This window comes from Pan paniscus, chromosome 1, assembly GCF_029289425.2.
Source record: "Pan paniscus chromosome 1, NHGRI_mPanPan1-v2.0_pri, whole genome shotgun sequence".
Taxonomy (NCBI): domain Eukaryota; kingdom Metazoa; phylum Chordata; class Mammalia; order Primates; family Hominidae; genus Pan; species Pan paniscus.
Window position 1 is genome coordinate 74,366,366 of NC_073249.2, and position 18,456 is coordinate 74,384,821.

Sequence of the window (18,456 nt, forward strand, 5' to 3'; positions counted from 1 at the left end):
GGGTTAGTGGGTGAATGTGTGGCCCTTATTAGCAAGGAGAGCAGGTCCCTTTAGCCAAGAAGTTCTTCTAGCCCAGTGACCCATCTCCTCACGTGTTTCAGGACCATCCATCTCCTTTGCTTTGCAGGCTTCCGTCCCATCTCTCATCTGCACTTTTCTCATGTGACCTCCTCCAGTGTGAACATCACTTGGAGTGATCCATCTCCCCCAGCAGACAGACTCATTCTTAACTACAGCCCCAGGGATGAGGAGGAAGAGATGACGGAGGTCTCCCTGGATGCCACCAAGAGGCATGCTGTCCTGATGGGCTTGCAACCAGCCACAGAGTATATTGTGAACCTTGTGGCTGTCCATGGCACAGTGACCTCTGAGCCTATTGTGGGCTCCATCACCACAGGTGAGGCTGGAGGACTTGGCAGCAGGTGATGAAAGGGGTTCTCACAGTAGCCTTTGACAAATCAATGAAATTTTAAAAGAGAAAGACCCAAGGAGTAGGGGATTTCCTCTATGGCTACAGAAAGTCTGTGACCTGTTCTGAAACAGCTACTTCCTCCAGTGCTGCAGAAGATGCATTAGATAAGAAACTCCCACTTGGAAGGTGGGACAAAGTCAATGTCTTGAGGAGGTCAAAGCTTGAATGCATTTGTCCAAAAGACCTCCCACTACCAGCTTAGAAAAAAAACACTGGAGAAAGCTAGTCTCCAAGAGGAATCCCTCTACAGTGAAGAGACACCTGTTCCTATTCTGAAGAACCATCTCTTAACTGCCCAGAAAGTTCACTCATACAATAATGCTTCCTTAGTCTCACATGGGACTAGCATGCAATCAGGTAGTGACCTGGCACTCAGAGAATGGGGTTGATTTGGATGTTGCTTAGAAAACACAGGCACTCAGAGATGAATTGGATCAGTCCCAGCTCATTATTCCCAAACACAGTTTCAAATATGAGGTACATGTGGGTGAAGATATGTATGTTTGGGTAGTTTCCTCCTTACTAACAAGAACTCACAAACTGGACAAGTGGATTAAACACTTAGCTGATCAACTCTGTGATCCCCTAGCAGTAAAAAAAAAAAAAAAAAAAAGCCCATAGCATAAATTAAATACAATTTAGGAAAATGGATGTGTTCTGGACTTGTGCTCTGAAATCCCTGTACAGTCAATAGGCAGTTTTTCAAAACTGAAACCAAAGGTGGCTGCTAAAGAATAAGAGATACAGGCAAAATTTTGTTTATCTTAAAAAATTACCTCAGAGAAAATGCCTATGTTTCTCCCAATTCAAAACAAAACATATGAACTTAAAAAAAAAAGTTCCTAGTTGGCTTGCAGATAGGTAACAGGTACAGAGCTTGCCAGCTTGGCTTCATGTTGTTAAAATATTCTCCATGAACATAGCTTTGGTCATACCTACAAGGTTTCAAGTGAAACATCAGCCTGACCATGGTTTTCAGATACCCTATTACACGGAAAGATCTTGTCTGCCTTTGGGAGAACATTGGCTTTTGGTCAACATAAAACCAGGGATAAGAATTTCTTTTTCACACTGTGCTTTCTGTCTTTTTCCCACAATCACTGGGTCCTTGTAGGAATTGATCCCCCAAAAGACATCACAATTAGCAATGTGACCAAGGACTCAGTGATGGTCTCCTGGAGCCCTCCTGTTGCATCTTTCGATTACTACCGAGTATCATATCGACCCACCCAAGGTAACAAAGTGATTTGATTTCTCAAAGATACTAGGATTTGGGTGAAGATTATGGGAGAACTAGCATATCCCGCAGAACATCCACTCCTGCCTGCGTTTTTCCTCTTCTCTGTGGCATGCTGCATCAGAATGAGAGTGGGCTGGTGAGCAGCCAAGAAACCCCACACTCACCAATGCCTCTTGAGAAAGGCTTGATTACATTCACCCAGAGAGCAGGCCCTTCACTAGCAGAGGTAACTGATCACCATTATCTAGGCAGTGTCTTGAGAAAAAAAGAGCCCCAAAAGAATCTGCCAAGAGCTTGGGTCACATGAATATTCCTACAAGAATGAAGTTCAAGACTAGGATCCAGAGGGATGGCTAAAGACCCAGCAAAGCCAGATGGAGCCTTGGAGGGAAGCACAGTGATGTGGTCCCATTTCAGCCACTCCAGACAAGTTATGAGTCAGGAAATTGGCCCAGACCTCACCTGCATCCTGCCAGTTCTTGCTGGTACATGTGGCATTTTTAAGGAAGTGGAGGGCACACTCACTTCCAGTGAGGACACAGGACAGCATTCCAGACTACACGGTCTCTGGACTGTGGGGACTGCTCCTTGCATCGGTGCCCTCTACACTGCCTTAATGTCATTGTCTTAGAGAAGACCAGCTTGTTAGAAAACCACTTAATAGGTAGGTCATTTTTCTTTGCTCCAAGGAGCCCATAAAATGAAGGAGTGAGACCAGTGTGCAAAGCCTCTTCACACTCCAACATTCCCAGCCCATGAACCATGTATCATCCCTCCCCACTGAGTGCGGAGTCCCACACCCATCTGTGCTTTATTGACATAGACCATACCATAGGCTGCTTGGATGAAAGGGCTGCTGAATTTTAACTGTAGATTCTTCTCTTCTCCAGTGGGACGACTAGACAGCTCAGTGGTGCCCAACACTGTGACAGAATTCACCATCACCAGACTGAACCCAGCTACCGAATACGAAATCAGCCTCAACAGCGTGCGGGGCAGGGAGGAAAGCGAGCGCATCTGTACTCTTGTGCACACAGGTGGGAATGTCTCCCTGCTGTGTCAAGTCAGAACCCTGGCTGAAGATCTGGGTGAAGTTGTTCGGGCTTGTAGAAAGGTTCTGGAAGCTAAGGCTCCATTTCGGGGTGCTCCTCCAACTCACTGTGTCTTGCAGGGCAATTTGCAATTTCTCTCCCCCAGTATTCCTCCCTAATACTAAACGTTTAGAGAGTCACCCTCTAGAAGTCTTGCTGGTTTAGGTTAGGAATTTTCATGGAACTTCCAACATAAACAGTGCCCTTTCAGACATGTAATGGAAGTGAATTCTAAAACAGATATCTGAATCATTCATCTGATTTTGTAAAAGACTCAGATGAGAAAATTTCACCTCGAGAAGAAAAGGGTTGTTATTCCAGTAATGGAATGGGGTCATGAAATTCATCATCAGATATAGCCAGAAACCACCAAGAAGCTGCCTTTGCTCTTGCTTTGTGCTCCAGGGAGAAAGAAGGCACCAAAGTGGCCATAACTCCCTCACCCGGGACCAAAGCAGTGGAGGTGATGTGGCTCCGTGTGCATCCCGGGCTGCCTGCAGGGGCACCGTGTAGCTCATGTCTCTGACAGGCCCGCTAGTCAGATCCAGATGTCTTCTGCATCCTCCATCAGCTCCTACATAATGACCAGAGGAAGGGAGGTGCAAGGGAGAGACTGGCTTGCAATATGGGAAAGTGAGGAAAGGTAGTCCAAATCCCATGACCTCCCTCTTGAAAACAAGCCCACACAATGGGGCTGAAGAGAAGGCTCCTTTGCTAGCACCACTGCTCCTCCGTCTCTGGCCCCTCAGCAAGTACACCAGGCAGAACGTGCAAAGATTCACTGCAGAACTCACTAGCAGGCACAGCCAAAGTGTTCTATTCCCATACCCTAGACCAAACCTCCTAGTTAAGCCATCATTCCCACAGCACGTGGGAAAACATCCAGCTTGCCTCATTAGGAGAACACCTGGATTTTCTACAGTTGCTTAATTTCACTGGAGAATGGTATTTCCCAAATGAGGGAAATATACTTTAGAATTCCTTACTGCTTTCGTAGATGTTCTCGGAAGCTCAGAAACAGCATCTCTAAGGCAATGGGCCAAGAAATATTCCTTCACAAACACAAAAATTATTCTTCTAAAGACAGCGCAGGATATTCTGATCCTCCCTAGTCTCCTTCCAGGCTTATGACAACAGATAACACAGCCATTCAGTTTTGCCCTATCTATTAAATTACCTGTGACCATTAAAATATCAACAAGTGTTGACCAGAAATGAGGTCCAATACACCAAAAGAAGCCTCTATCCCACCTTCTTGAACCAAGAAATTCATATTAAAGAAATTAGCCTTTTTCCCATTGAGGACAATAAAATGTATTTCAAGAGCCTCCTATCCCCAAGATAAAAGAGACCAGCAACTTCAGTCAAAAACTCATTTCTTTAGCCAGGCATGGATGCATGCACCTGTAGTCTCAGCTACCAGGGAGGCTGAGGCAGAAGGATCGCTTGAATCCAGGAGTCCAAGGCTACAGTGAGCCATGATCATGCCACTGCATGCCAGCCTGAGTGACAGAGCAAGACCTTGTCTCTCAAAAGAAAAAAAAAATCCTTGGGTCATGAGCAGCTAGTATCTCTAAAGCAGATATTTGGTACACCAACCCAAATGGTATGCCCATCCAAACTGCCCTCCTTTAAGTCTAGGCAGAGCTATTTTGGCAAATTCCAATAACTAGATTGCCCCAGAATGTCTTATTTTGCTGTTATATGTTTGTTGTGGTTTTACGTTGAGGTCTATGATCTTACAACTTTTGGAAGTGAGTACTCCTTCAGGGTGTCATGTTTGTCTCGTGGTATCATGCATGTCTCAGATAGATCAAGCCAAGTGTAGTCTAAGGGCTGCATTTGAAGAACTCTTTGAACATGCAGATTATGGATACAATTCCAATTTTAACATGAAAATATTGTCCAGGTTGTTTCTTTGTGATAAAGGACATAGGCAAGTGAAAAAAATACTTTCAATTAGGAATAGGGCAAGATCCACAGCAGATCTTGGTTCTCAAAAGTAAATTTTATGACACTTGGGTTGAGCTGATACCTAAACTGTTGTAATAACATCCACTTGTGATAAATTCTAACCTGATGGAAGAGAAGCACAGTAATAAAGCAAAGACTTAGAGCATGGGCAAGTAAGACTAGGAAGATGATCCTATGACAAGCACAATCTTTTCCTCTAACAGGCCCTTTTGACCTACCTAAGCCTGGAAGAATCCTCTTGACTCTTAATGCAACAAAAAGAATACCAAGGACTCAGTCCTGAGTGAGACTTGTGAGCAGTGAAGCAATCATCCAATAATCAGATATGACTTTTGAGGCAACCTGACTGAGCCCACGCAGTCATTCCATGGGTGGATCTTCTATGTTCTCTGTCCTGGGGATACTCCTGCCCCTATGGAGTTGCCACCACACTTCCTGAAGCTCATCAACAGAGATCTTTCCACGAGGCACACCCTTACATTTATAAAAGTGCAAATAGCCTGGGAAGTATGATTATCTCATTAACTAAAAAATTATAACAATTTCTGTGGGTTCTTGGTTGCTCCATCTAGATTTAAATGTTGAAAATTCATTCCAGCCATATCTTGAAATCCTCTGTAGTATCTGGCACAGTATTCTGCACATAAGAAGTTATTGAATTAATTAAAAGGAAGAGCTGGGGGCGACTGCGGGAGAACTGGATACTTGAGAGAAGGGAGGCAGGGAGAAATGGAAGAGGCTGATGGAACCAGAAGAGGAGAAAGGGAAGAGGTTTCTGCTCACTTCTTTGTTTTGTAGAGTGCAGCAGCAGTCTTGCACCATGAGTGGAACTTCTGGGATCATTCCCTGCATTTCTATCCTGCAGCTCCTCTTACCTGTAACTGATAATCTATTCTGTTTCAGCCATGGACAACCCTGTGGATCTGATTGCTACCAATATCACTCCAACAGAAGCCCTGCTGCAGTGGAAGGCACCAGTGGGTGAGGTGGAGAACTACGTCATTGTTCTTACACACTTTGCAGGTGGGTGTCTGCAGGCCTGCAGATCAGGCAGGTGGGAATGGTGGGAATTGGAGCTGCAGACCAGTATGATGTGAATAAACAAAACATTTTTTCAATCTGAAGGACAGATTAGAAAAGTTCCTACTTCAGGTATACTATGAAGCCCTCAAGATATCCCCAAACTCTATGCTGGGCATCGTGGCTCACACTTGTAATCCCAACACTTTGGGAGGCCAAGGCAGGTGGATCACTTGAGGTAAGGAGTTCAAGACCAGCCTGGCCTACATGGTGAAACCCCATCTCTTCTAAAAATACAAAAATTAGCCGGAAGTGGTGGTGCACACCTGTAGTCCCAGCTACTTGGGAGGCTGAGGCAGGAGAATCACTTGAACCCAGGAAGTGGAGGTTACAGTGAGCCAAGATCACGCCATTGCACTCCAGCCTGGGAGTCACAGCAAGACTCCATCTAAAAAAAAAAAAAAAAAAAAAAGATATCCCCAAACTCTGCAAACTGTATCAAATCTAGGAGCTGAGAAAGCTGAATCTGAAAGGTACAAGAAAGGCATGTAACCAAGGGCAAGTACAAAAACAGAGCAATAGCCCTAGGAGGATGAAACTCAGAACAGAGCTAAGACTTGCCCCCAAAATGCTACAAACAAGAAAGCAGGCTTTTCTAAATATTCGCAGAGCAAGAAAAACACTGAAGATATAGGACCAAGTTTGAAACAGAGAGTACAGGCTAACAGGTGACAAAAGATTCAGGACTGCTAAACTCTTCCGTGTTTTTGTCTTCTCTATTCATATCCAGTCCAACAGGTTTAACTAACATGAAATCTTGAAGTTCACTGTCTTCTGTATCATGCTTTTTCACCTTACACCATTTGAAGTTGAACAGAACAGAGAAGCCCAAAGCAAAATAGTGTTGAGTCCTCCAAGTCTCTAGGCTCAGGGAAGTTATTTCCCTGCCTTCATCAAACATGTGATCACAGAATTGTTTTGGGTTATATTCAGGAATCCAGAGAACAAAGATACCAGAAGACAGAAGGCAGGCAGATGTCTTGGTTTTCAAAAATGACAGAGAAAGCTAATTCTGTAAGCTGCAAAGAAGTAAACTTATTGTCAAAGCTTAGGAAGGTAAAAACTAAAACAGACAATTAAACAACTTGGAAAAGGAATTAGTGATTACCATATAGCAGCACAGATTCACCAAGAATAAGTTTTATCGAAACTACTTTATGTCTTTGTTTTCATTGGCAAACCTGCTAGTACATTTGTATTTCAGCAAGGCATCAGAAACCCCCACTTATCACTTAGTCCTTAGTTAACATGGAAAAATACATGAAAGGTCATATTTGGAGGTAGCTGGGCCTGTAGCTGAATGAATGACCCTCCATGAAGAAGGGATAGCATTACTATGGGTATGTCCTAACCCCTCTGTGAGCATGCACAATCCATCTCAATTCCTGTCACCCCTCCTTTCATAACATGATCCCGCATTTTTTAACTATCACCATGCTTTCTCAAGCCTCCATGCATTTGTACATGCTATTTCTTTCACCAGGAAACTCCCCCATTTGTCTGACTAGAAAACCCATCCTTCAAGTCGTGGTTTCAACCCTATCTCTTCTGTCAAAGCTTCCCTGAAGGCAGTCAGACACATCTGCTCACAGACACTAAACACACAGCTCTAACAGAGCAATGAACTTCCATTCATTCCACAAATACTTTTGATGCCCTCCCATGCGCCACACACTCTATAAGGCTATAAGGATTCAGAAACAAAAACTGAGCTCTCATCTTTATGGAACTCACTTCTAATGATGTTGCAGAGAAGTAAATAGTTACAACTTGATGTGAGCAGTGTATGCTATAGACATGCACAGAACACCAGGGGCCATGTCCAGTGGGCTACTATGAATAGGGTCAATGTGTGGAGGGAAAGAAAGAAGAAAAGTCTTAGATAAAGTGAAAGAAGAAAAGGAGAAGAAAGGGAATTTCAAGAAAAAGAGCAGACTGTGGGCATTTGCAGAGATGTGAGAGTATAAGAAGTCTGAAGAACTACCATAGTTTGGTATGGCTGGAGCATTAATCAATGGCATGATGTGCAAAGGGGGACATTAAAAAGATGATATCCTTATACATGCTCTTCCAAAGCTTAAGCATTAGTTTGAATTTTAACTTGTTTGTATGCCTTTAGACCACAAGAAACTTGAAATCTCAAAGCCCTACCTATTCTGAAAATGTGCCTAGTAAACTGTTAAATATTAAATAATTTCCAAGTATTCTAATTGCCCAACAGAGGAGTTGGCCCTGAACTAATGAACAGTTTTATCAACAGCTTGAATGAATTCAGAGAAGACATGCTTACCAAATTTGTGTATAAAACAAAATTGTGATCAATAGAATCCAAGTTCAAAAATATTTTAATCAACTGAAACACTGGCCCAAAACTCAATCAACGAGGCAAAATGCAATAGAAATAAATGCAAAGCTCTGCCCATGGGTATAAAAAATCAACTAACAAAATTGGATTGAGAGGTAGGGGGAGTGGTTACAAAGAAGATCTTTGATTAGCAATAATCTTGGCATGTGATAACAATATCACATGGCATTCCCAAAACCTAACTAATTAATATAAGTGGCACAAGCACAGACTGACCCTGTTTATTTCATTGGTCAGTACCTCTCCATTATTCTCAGTTCTCTGAGTTTTGGACTTTAGCAGGGACATTGATAAACTGTTACGTGTTCAGAGAAAAGTAGATAGGACTGTGAAGGTTTTAAAATTGTCACATAAATGTGATGGGAAGTGGGGGCTGAATTTTCTCAGTCTAGTGGAGAGAGAACTTGATTAGGAAGGGTGGTGGAGAGGAAGCGGTCATGTACACAAAAGACTAGATTTATCCTTAATAACTCCAGAGACACGAATAGAAGTTATAGAGAAGACAATTTGACCTGCACATAAAGAACACTTTTTTTCAATTATGATATGAGATGAGAGGGGAATCCTTTCAAAGAGTAAGACACTAAGCTAGATAACCTATGAAAGATTTTTTTCCAAAATTCTCTAGTAGTAAATCCATGTGAAATACCTTTGGATTTGGTAGATCTTTCCTAAACTGAGTAGCCTTATTCAACCCTTATTCATATTCATTTGAGTTCAGTCGCTGGAGAGACCATCCTTGTTGACGGAGTCAGTGAGGAATTTCGGCTTGTTGACCTGCTTCCTAGCACCCACTATACTGCCACCATGTATGCCACCAATGGGCCTCTCACCAGTGGCACCATCAGCACCAACTTTTCTACTCGTGAGTACATCGTCACCTACATACCCGTATCCCTGGGGACTTTTGTGGAAATGATCAGCTTTCTTGTGGTGGACTAGATTATCACTTACAGGCTTTGGACAGGGCAGCTATGAGCTGTTCTTATTTGGACTGACTACAGCCCAAATTCAGTGAAACTAAGCTGCAACTTTTGGCCAGCAGAGACATGTCTGTTTTCTGCTCTCACCCTGGGTGACAGCAGAAGAACCAGGTCAAGAGAGGTCTGTACTCGGAATGCATCTGCCCCAGAAAAGTCTGATGGATATTAAAAGGCTAGATATCTAGGAAAGAGCTGCTGAGTAGAGTGATGAATAGGAGAAAGTAGACATAGGTAATATGTGGAAACGTAAGTTCATGAGTGAACAAGCAGACATGAGAGTTTATCAGGGTCCGGATCTCAGGCATAGAAGGTCAGTGTGGAAGATGTCACACCCAAGCCTAGAGGCCCTGTGAGGGAAGGGGAAGTAGCTGCAAGAATGATCATGGCACTGAATGATTATCATCTGACCCAGGAGCACCCTTTATGCTCCTGTCCAAGCCAGAGCAGGGGTCAGCATGTGAGCAATCCTGAGACCAAAGAGGTGGGCAACAGATACCCATACCTGAAATCAAGCAGGGGGAGGAGCTGGAGAGGCAGGCATGCCCTGGCACTTTCTCCTCTTTGCAGTCCTGGACCCTCCGGCAAACCTGACAGCCAGTGAAGTCACCAGACAAAGTGCCCTGATCTCCTGGCAGCCTCCCAGGGCAGAGATTGAAAATTATGTCTTGACCTACAAATCCACCGACGGAAGCCGCAAGGTGAGATTTTGCTGGAAAGGGAAAAGACCATTTCTTCCAAGGGAGGCCATGTGGAAACTGACTAGTGGAGTGACCACAGGACATTGGAGGGAGGGGGAAGGAAGCAATCCACAGGGAACTCATCAGCTTCCCATCAAGGATACCCAGCCTGCTGTTGATGAGAGAGCCCTAGTCTGCAAGCCAGAAGATTTGGATGATAGTCCTAGCTCTACTGCTACTCTCTACGTAAGTTGAGGCAAAGGACTAAACCTCCTCAAGGCTTGCTTTCTTCTCTAGCTAATGAGGGTCTCTACCCCTGCAACTTCACTGGGTTGTGCTGGTGCTTCCAATACAATGACACAAAGCACATTGGAAACTCCCAAGTACATGATATTGGAATAGTTTTTCAACAACAGGGCTGAGCAAACATGAGCTGGATACCAAATTCAATAGGCTTTTATGCCTCTTGATAAGCATTATAAAGGTGATATCTGTGTAGCCTACAGTAAAGAAACAACAAATTTTTGTTTTATTTCATCAGTTGAAACAGTTCATCCAGAACACTGATTTTCAAGTTTTTGTTAGTGAAGCAACCTCTTTTTAAAGGGAAATCATATGCAGAAACCAAAAACACAGAATACATTTCAGCAGAGTTAGTCTGCTTGATAGAAGTAAGGAGGCCTTAGATCCCACTTCCTCAGTTCTTTCTCTGCTCTCAAGCAAGTACAGTGCAATCTGAAGACTTCTAGATTCAATGATGCAGGTACCTAAATTTATCCCAATGTGCATTCCTGAGATAGGAGCTGGCCTAAATCTCACATGGGAGCTCTCCTCTCTGCTTATTGGTGCAGTAATCCTTATTGTGGGATGGAGAGGATGACAATGGCCATTGCAATACTGACCTAGCTGCCCATGGGATTTGGACTTCCCTTCCCTACTTTCCCAAATTGCAAGCCAGTTGCTCCCTTCCACCACCCTTCCTTTGGCTCATTATACAGGAGCTGATTGTGGATGCAGAAGACACCTGGATTCGACTGGAGGGCCTGTTGGAGAACACAGACTACACGGTGCTCCTGCAGGCAGCACAGGACACCACGTGGAGCAGCATCACCTCCACCGCTTTCACCACAGGTGAGGGAGCATGGCCACTTTGATGCCTTCTTCTCCACTTCCTGATGTTTGGCTCATCAGCAGCCTCTGCTGAGACTTGCCCTGGGAGCAGTTTATCAAAAAAGCTCAGTTGCCTCCTCCTTTTTTTCCCCTATCCAAGCCCCTACCAGGAAACCTCTCACTAACAAGGTAACCACAGGAACCAGCAGTACAACTCCCTGATCCACCCGGACCAATTAAATGCACCAAGACAAGACATCAGGTTCTGGCTGGGTGCGGTGACTCACACCTATAATCCCAGCACTTCGGGGGCCTAGATGGGCAGATTACCTGAGGTCAGGAGTTTGAGACCAGCCTGTCCAACATGATAAAACCCTGTCTCTACTGAAAATACAAAAATTAGTTGGGCATGGTGGTGTGCGCCTGTAATCCCAGCTACTCAGGAGGCTGAGGCAAGAGAATCACTTGAACCTAGGAAGCAGAGGTTGCAGTGAGCTGAGATCGTGCCACTGTACTCCAGCCTGGGTGAAAAAGTGAGACTCCATCTCAAAAAAAATAAATAAATAAAAATTTAAAAAATCAGGTTCCTTCCAGTTCAGGTTTTCTGCAAGTGGTTTTCCAGCAAAGTTTATCTTTCTCTTCCTCCTTCCTCTGCTACCTGTAATCAGAGACTCACTTAGTAAAAGCAGCAGTAGTAAACCCTCAACATTAAACCTGCAGCTCTTTTCCACACACAAAGGACTTTTGCATTCCTATGATCTCACTCAGTTCTTATATAACAACTGGTCAGGAAGGCCTATGATCCCCATTCCACAGGTGATGAAACCAAGGGGCACAGAAACCAAAGACTTACATGGCTAGTAAATAGCTGAGTCAGACCTTGAACCCAGGTCTTCTACTTCTAAATGCAGCTGTTCCGGCTGCCTTCCCTCCTTAAGTCAGCAGAAGATACTTGAAAAACGCTGCTAAAGGATAAAAAAAATTCCTAATCTCTATAACAGGAAATAACCTAATATCTGACTTTTGAGAGTTACTTGCCAAGTACTGTTTAACTGCATTACATGTATTACCTAATGTAATCCTTACAACAGCCTATGTGGTATGCACTATCATCTCTATTTTTTACAAATGAGGAAATTGGGCCACAGAGAGGTGAGGTAACTCACCCAAGATCCCATAGCTCTTAAGTAAGGGAGCTGGAATTTGACACCAGATGTTTCAGCTCTGGGGTCTGTGTTACTAATGTTTCTCTCTACCACCTCCCACTGTGCCTCTCTACGGTCCATAATGTAAGGCTGCCCAGCCCCGACTTTGAATTCTCTCCCTGGCCCACATTATGGGGGTGTGGGTGCATACATGTGAGGCAAACCTGAGCATGTCCCATATACTCAGCCACATCCTGCCTGCCATGTCAGAGCACCAGAATGACTGGATTCCCGTCCATGCCTCAGAGCCTCTTCCTCCATCCCCAGAGAGGTGAGAGAAAGTCCCCCAGCCCCACCAGGTGTCTCCCCCACTGCACTCGTTCTAAATGACAAAGCAAGACACTGATCAGATATGACAAAATATCCCCAGTGGTTCTATAGAGTGCGGAGATTGTGAACGAGTCCTCTTCTCCCTTCTTTTTTTACACTTTTCAATACATCACAAAGTATCTTCAATGAGCACATTAATCAGAGAAACAAGTGTTTTAATTAAAAAATAAAAATAAACCTTGGGTACACAAACAGACATGAATCCAAGATGTATCTTTACCAAGTGGAACTTAGAAGACACTTGATCTCTTTTACGGGGCTGGAGTCAATTATGCTCCCCCTCCATGCTCTTACAAAGGTGTCTGATCTCAGAACTAAGGTGCTACCCTCTTCTTGTTAAGCCCTTCCCTGCACATTCGCAGGTTAATTAAAGAGGCCTCCATGGTCCTCTTTTCCACGCTACCACTTAAAGACCCACGGGTTGGAGCTTTCCATTGAATAAAGAATTTCTTTTCTATAAAAAGGACACAGATGACAGACACTTAAACTGAGCTCCCAATTTGCATATTTATTAGGTCTAAATTAATCATTTTATCCCCAAAATGCATGGGTTTCAATGTTTGCTCAGTGTAATATGGGCTTTTAATTCCCACACTGGTGATGCCACAGCTAGCAGTTGTGAGCAGTATGACAATGTGCCTCAAGTCTCTGTGGCATCTTACAGCTGTGCCTCACTCCAGACCCACCTGGGCTGTAAAAGCAAACCAGCTTCTGTGCCCCTCACTGCCCTCTCTTAGATGCAGCTGCGCCAAGCAGTGTACAGTTTTTTGGATCTGGGATCCCAAATCCACCTGGGGCCTCAGTAGGATCAAATAAGCAGAAGATTAACAACACACATGGAAATCTGGAGAGGAGGCAGAATAATGGCTTCATGTGGTGGACAGTGCGGGGGACCATCAGGATGTATTTAGGTTGTTTATTTGTGTTTACAAGACTCCAGTTGACACCAGGCTCTTGGGGCATGACCAATACCAGCTCAGAAAGGGGAAAACAGAAGAGCCCAATTTCCTATGCGGTGAGTGTAGCTACTGACTGAGCTGTTCCATGTAGAGTTTGTATTATTATTTCTGTGGTACATGGCAAAGATATGTCTGTGTTTGGAAGCTTTCGCAGTTTTACTGCAAAGCTCAAATTTAAATGTAAGTCACAGATGCATACCAAACTCTGCTGGCTTTGTCTTGGAGATTTATCAGAACCCACTGAAATGACTGGTTGCAGAATGAAAGATTCTTGGGCAGAAATAATGCATGTGAAAGTATCTTGCACAAAGCCTGGCACATACCAGACATAATAGACACTGGTTAAATTGAATAGTCAAATCTCAGCTGCAGAGCACAGAAGAGGGGTCTCTGATAAAATAAAGCTTAAGGCGATTTTTAATACCCCTTGTAGGGATAGGACAGGCAAAGAGGTATAACCTTCAAGAGTATGATGTGATGCCCAAATTCCCTCTAATTTCAGGCTCTGGCAGCCACCTCAATGCAAATTTCCCTGAATAAATTCCACTAGGCTACATAGTCATTTGCATGTTAATATTAATGAACTCTCATTGCCTGTGCCACCTCTCTACCCCAAAGTTTTCTACCCCGGCCCAAGAGCAAATTTTATTAAGGAGGAAAAGAATACAAGGGTATCAGCTTACAAACTTGGTGAGGTGGGAATGGGGACATTACCAACAAGGAAAAGCAAAATTGAAGAGCAGTGTATCTTCACTTATATGCAAGACTGGAGTGCTGCCAGTCAGGACCCCACAGGCATGAATTACTCTTGCTGAGCAAGAAGGCTGAGAAACACTGGAAGCCTCCCAGGTGATCGCAAGCCAGGGCTAATGGATTTAGAGGCTAATTTCTTTTTAGCAATTAGCATCCTTTCCAACTTCATTGACAGTACCTGACTTTCCCACTTAGCAGTATCCTACTCTTAGGATGGGTTGATCTCAGCTCATCATTCTGAGTGTTTTCTATGCCTTCTCTGATGGAACAAGAGAGCTTAAAGTTTGGCCCAAAGTTGCCTTTATCCACGGATAAACCCTCACCTTGTCCCAAGTGGACCATAAGAGGTTCATTGTAAGCAAGATGCCTACCTGATGGCCTGGAAAAGAGTTAAGATGTCAAAAAGTAATAATAAAACTAAAAAAGAGAAGAAAAGAAGAGAACTGGCACTCACAAACCCTCAAAAACCTCCTTTGATCAAGATGTCTTCCCTTGTTGTGTTTCTGCCACATAACATAAGTCCATTTCATTCTTTCTTTCATGTTAATAGCTTCCTGTCCTCTTGTCTCTGGTGTTTGCACAAGACTCTGGAGGGGATTAAGTACAAGTAGTATGGAAGAGAAAAAATATGGATACATTATTTATAATTTACTATCGCCTGAAATTTCATCCAAGGTCTACTTGTCTTTTAGAGATATGAATATAAATGAGGAAACAAATATTCCCCACAGAGCAGCCAGGACTTGGTGAAATGATTGTCTGAGAGGCAGTTTCATTGTCTCTTTTAATACTATAAAAAGCAAACAAGGTTCTCACTAAAGCTTGTCCTAAGAGACACTGAGCACTATAAAATAGGTTGTCTTGACCTTGAGGTTAAGACAATCATTTGCAGAGGTACCCAGAGATGGATAATAAGAAGTTTTCTTTTATTACCTTTGCTCCTGTCCCTGCCCTTCCACATCCAGGCTGAGCTGTTCTGTGGGGCTTTTTAAGAGAACTCTGGAGTCTACTCTAACACAAGCTTCAGCTTTTGAGGTTGTGAAAATTAATGAAGATTGGCAAACACCACACTCTGGAACAATAGATGGCAGATCATGGAAATTCACATACTTATCAGATAGACATTCTAGTTAGAAAGGAAAGCCTCATGATCACTATCCACGGCTATCTATCCTCAGATATGCCACAAATCCTTTCCACCAAAGTGCAGAGGTGATAGGGCTTCTCTCTGCTCCACTATTTAGAAACAGCTTGAGTTCTTGCTTTATTATAAGACAAACAAACCCCTAAAAGGAGAAGTCTACCTTCTTTCTTTGGGACCTGGCTGTGGAGAAGGAAGTAGGGCACTAATTATCCCATTTGAACAAACCATTTCCATGCATGTCCAAACGTAATAGAAGGATAGGTGTCAGATCAGAGGTTTCAATTAATCACACTGCACAGTTTTTCACATACCACCCACGTCAATCTCCAACAAGGTCCCAGTCTGTTTTTACTCGTTTATTTCCTTTTACCCTTTTCTCTTCTTCCACCTTCCATAGGCAAGCATTTGATACATTAAATTTGTGTCCTTTTGTTTGTATGTATTTTTGAAAAATGTGTTCTTGTAAAATTACTTTGAGTATAAATATTTTAAATATATGTAAGCGGTATTGGGTTGCATAATTCATTCCCTATTCTCATAGTTTTTGCTCAGCACTGTTTTTCAGACCCATCCGTGTTGTCGTGCATCTATATAGTCTTTTGCTTCTAATTTTTGCAAAATACTGCATGGTGGGCACCCATCTTATTTTACCTCTCCATTCTCCCAAAAATGGACATCAGATTGTCTCCAACCTCCCACCACCACAAATGGTGCTGCAGTAAATACTTTGTACATGTCCACTTATGGATCACTAAGGTAATGCCTTCTGGAATACATGCCCAGAAGAGGAATTGCTGGGTCATAGGGGATGTGTTTACATAGTTTAACCATGTACTGCCCTCCCACATGGCTGTACTAGTATACACTCCCTCCAACAGTGCACAGAAGCTCCTATTTCCTAACGACATGCATCATTCCAAATGCCTTGACATGGCCTGGCTTTGTCATTTTTGATAATCTCATAGAGATAATTTATATCTCATTTTTCTAGTTGAATGTCTTTAATCATTAGTTTGAGTTTAAACATCTCTTCATATGTTTTTTAGTCCTTTGAGTGTCATTTTCCTCTAAATTGCCTGCTCATATAGTTTGTCAATTTTCCACCGGGTTCCTGTACTAAATATTAGCTATTATTATTTGAGCTTTTGAAACCTTTCTTAAGAAGTCTTTCTCTGCTTTTCAGCCAAAAGGTTTTCTTCAATATGTTCCGCTATTAACTTTCTAGATTTATTTCTTTATATTTAGCCTATTTTATATTGGTATTAGTTGAGGATACAGTTTCATTTTTCTTTCTATAGTGAACCAGTTCTCCTAACATCATTTATTAAATAATCCATCTGTTCTGTATTGGTTTGTGGTGCCTCATTGTATATTAAGTTCCCATATGTACATGGATCTCTCTTTGACCTCTGAATTCCCTATTCTACTCTCAGATCTATTTTTCCATATGGTATTCCATAAATACCACATTGTGTTTTTATAGCTATAACTTAATACATTAATATATGGTAAAACAGTTTTCCTTAGTTTTCATTTCGAGGTTGACTTACCTAATTGGTGACCTTTATTTTTCCAAAGGCATCTTAGTTTAACAAGTTTAGTTTATCAAGTTTATCAAGTCCCCCTCTCAAAAATTTTAACTTGAATTTAAATTGAAATTACAATGAATTTATAAATTAATTTGGGGAGAACTGATATCTTTGTGATACTACAGTCGTCCCTTCTCAAGGCCTATAATGCATCTTCATTTGTTCAAATCATCCTTATTTTTTAATAGAGTTGTAAGTTTTTCCTTTATATTCATAACAAACATTCTATATGTTCTTGGCTAATTTCTGAACATTTCATTTTGTATTGCTGATAATTTTGTCTAATTTAAAAATATATATTTTCTAGTTGGTTATTACCAATGTAGAAAAATACCATTAATTTTTTATATCAATCCAGTATCTAGCAATCCTGCTGAACTCTCTTATTGATTCTAAGTATCTATTGTTTCTGTTAATATTTTTAGGTAAATGTTTTATGTCATCTACAAATAATGGCAATTTTATTTCTATACTTCTAATTCTTATACCTCTTATTTATTTTTCTTTTCTTATCACATTACCTAGGACCTCCTGAACTATGTTAAATAGTGACAGTAATATTAGGTACATTGACTTTAGTTGCATTCGCAAAAGGAATGCAACTAAAGCATTATCATGTTGCATAATCTTTGCTAAATCTTTCTCTTTAAACTTCCTTTAGATAAAAATTAAAATTTAAGTTTAAATTTAAAAAAAAAACTATTTAGGCCAGGCACAGTGGCTCACACCTGTAATCCCAGCACTTTGGAAGCAGGCGGATCACTTGAGGTCAGGTGGTCAAAAACAGCCTGGGCAACATGATGAAACCCCATCTCTACTAAAAATACATAAGTTAGCTGGGCATGGTGGTGCACACCTATAATTCCAGCTACTCAGGAGGCTGAGACAGGAGAATCGCTTGACCCTGGGAGGCGGAGGCTGCTGTGAGCCGAGATGACACCACGCACTCCAACCTGAGCAACAGAGCAAGACCCTGTCTCAAAAATAAATAAATAAATAAATAAATAAATAAATAATAAAACAAACAAACAAAAAAGCCTATTTAATTTTTTCTAAAATAAAGAAAATATATAATTGGCTAACCTTAAATAAACACAAATAGTGTTTGTTTAGATTTGAGGTTTAAAACATTTATCAAGGTATAGAATTTTCTTCTAAGTTAAGAGTTTTTGTAATAAGCTTTGTTGTTAAACTTTATCAAATGGTTTTTAAAATACCTATTTAATTTATTATATGACTTTTATCAGTTAGTATACTAATGAGGTGAGTTATATTAATAGCTTCTTTCTCGATATATTAATTACAATCCTTAGAGAAATCTCTCCTGAATATGATTTGTTAATGCACTGTTATATATGGTTAGCTACTATCCGTTTAGACTTTTCACATCTACAGTCATAAATGAAACTGACCTGTATATTTTTTTCTTGTGTATACCTCTTTATTGGGTTTTGAAATCCATGTTCACTAATCTCACTCTAAAA

At 41.8% G+C, this 18,456-nt stretch overlaps 1 protein-coding gene across 3 annotated transcripts in view; it reads left to right on the top strand.

Annotated features, from left to right (window-relative positions):
• TNR (tenascin R) overlaps positions 1 to 18,456 on the top strand; it is a 430,410-nt gene that overhangs the window by 380,238 nt on the left and 31,716 nt on the right. For all 3 annotated transcript variants that reach the window (XM_003824687.6, XM_034941169.3, XM_057302028.2), the window contains 7 exons: positions 128 to 397; positions 1,587 to 1,706; positions 2,603 to 2,749; positions 5,681 to 5,800; positions 8,944 to 9,087; positions 9,773 to 9,903; positions 10,881 to 11,013. In XM_003824687.6, coding sequence (XP_003824735.1) covers positions 128 to 397; positions 1,587 to 1,706; positions 2,603 to 2,749; positions 5,681 to 5,800; positions 8,944 to 9,087; positions 9,773 to 9,903; positions 10,881 to 11,013 — 1,065 coding nt within the window. The remainder of the gene's footprint in view (positions 1 to 127; positions 398 to 1,586; positions 1,707 to 2,602; positions 2,750 to 5,680; positions 5,801 to 8,943; positions 9,088 to 9,772; positions 9,904 to 10,880; positions 11,014 to 18,456) is intronic.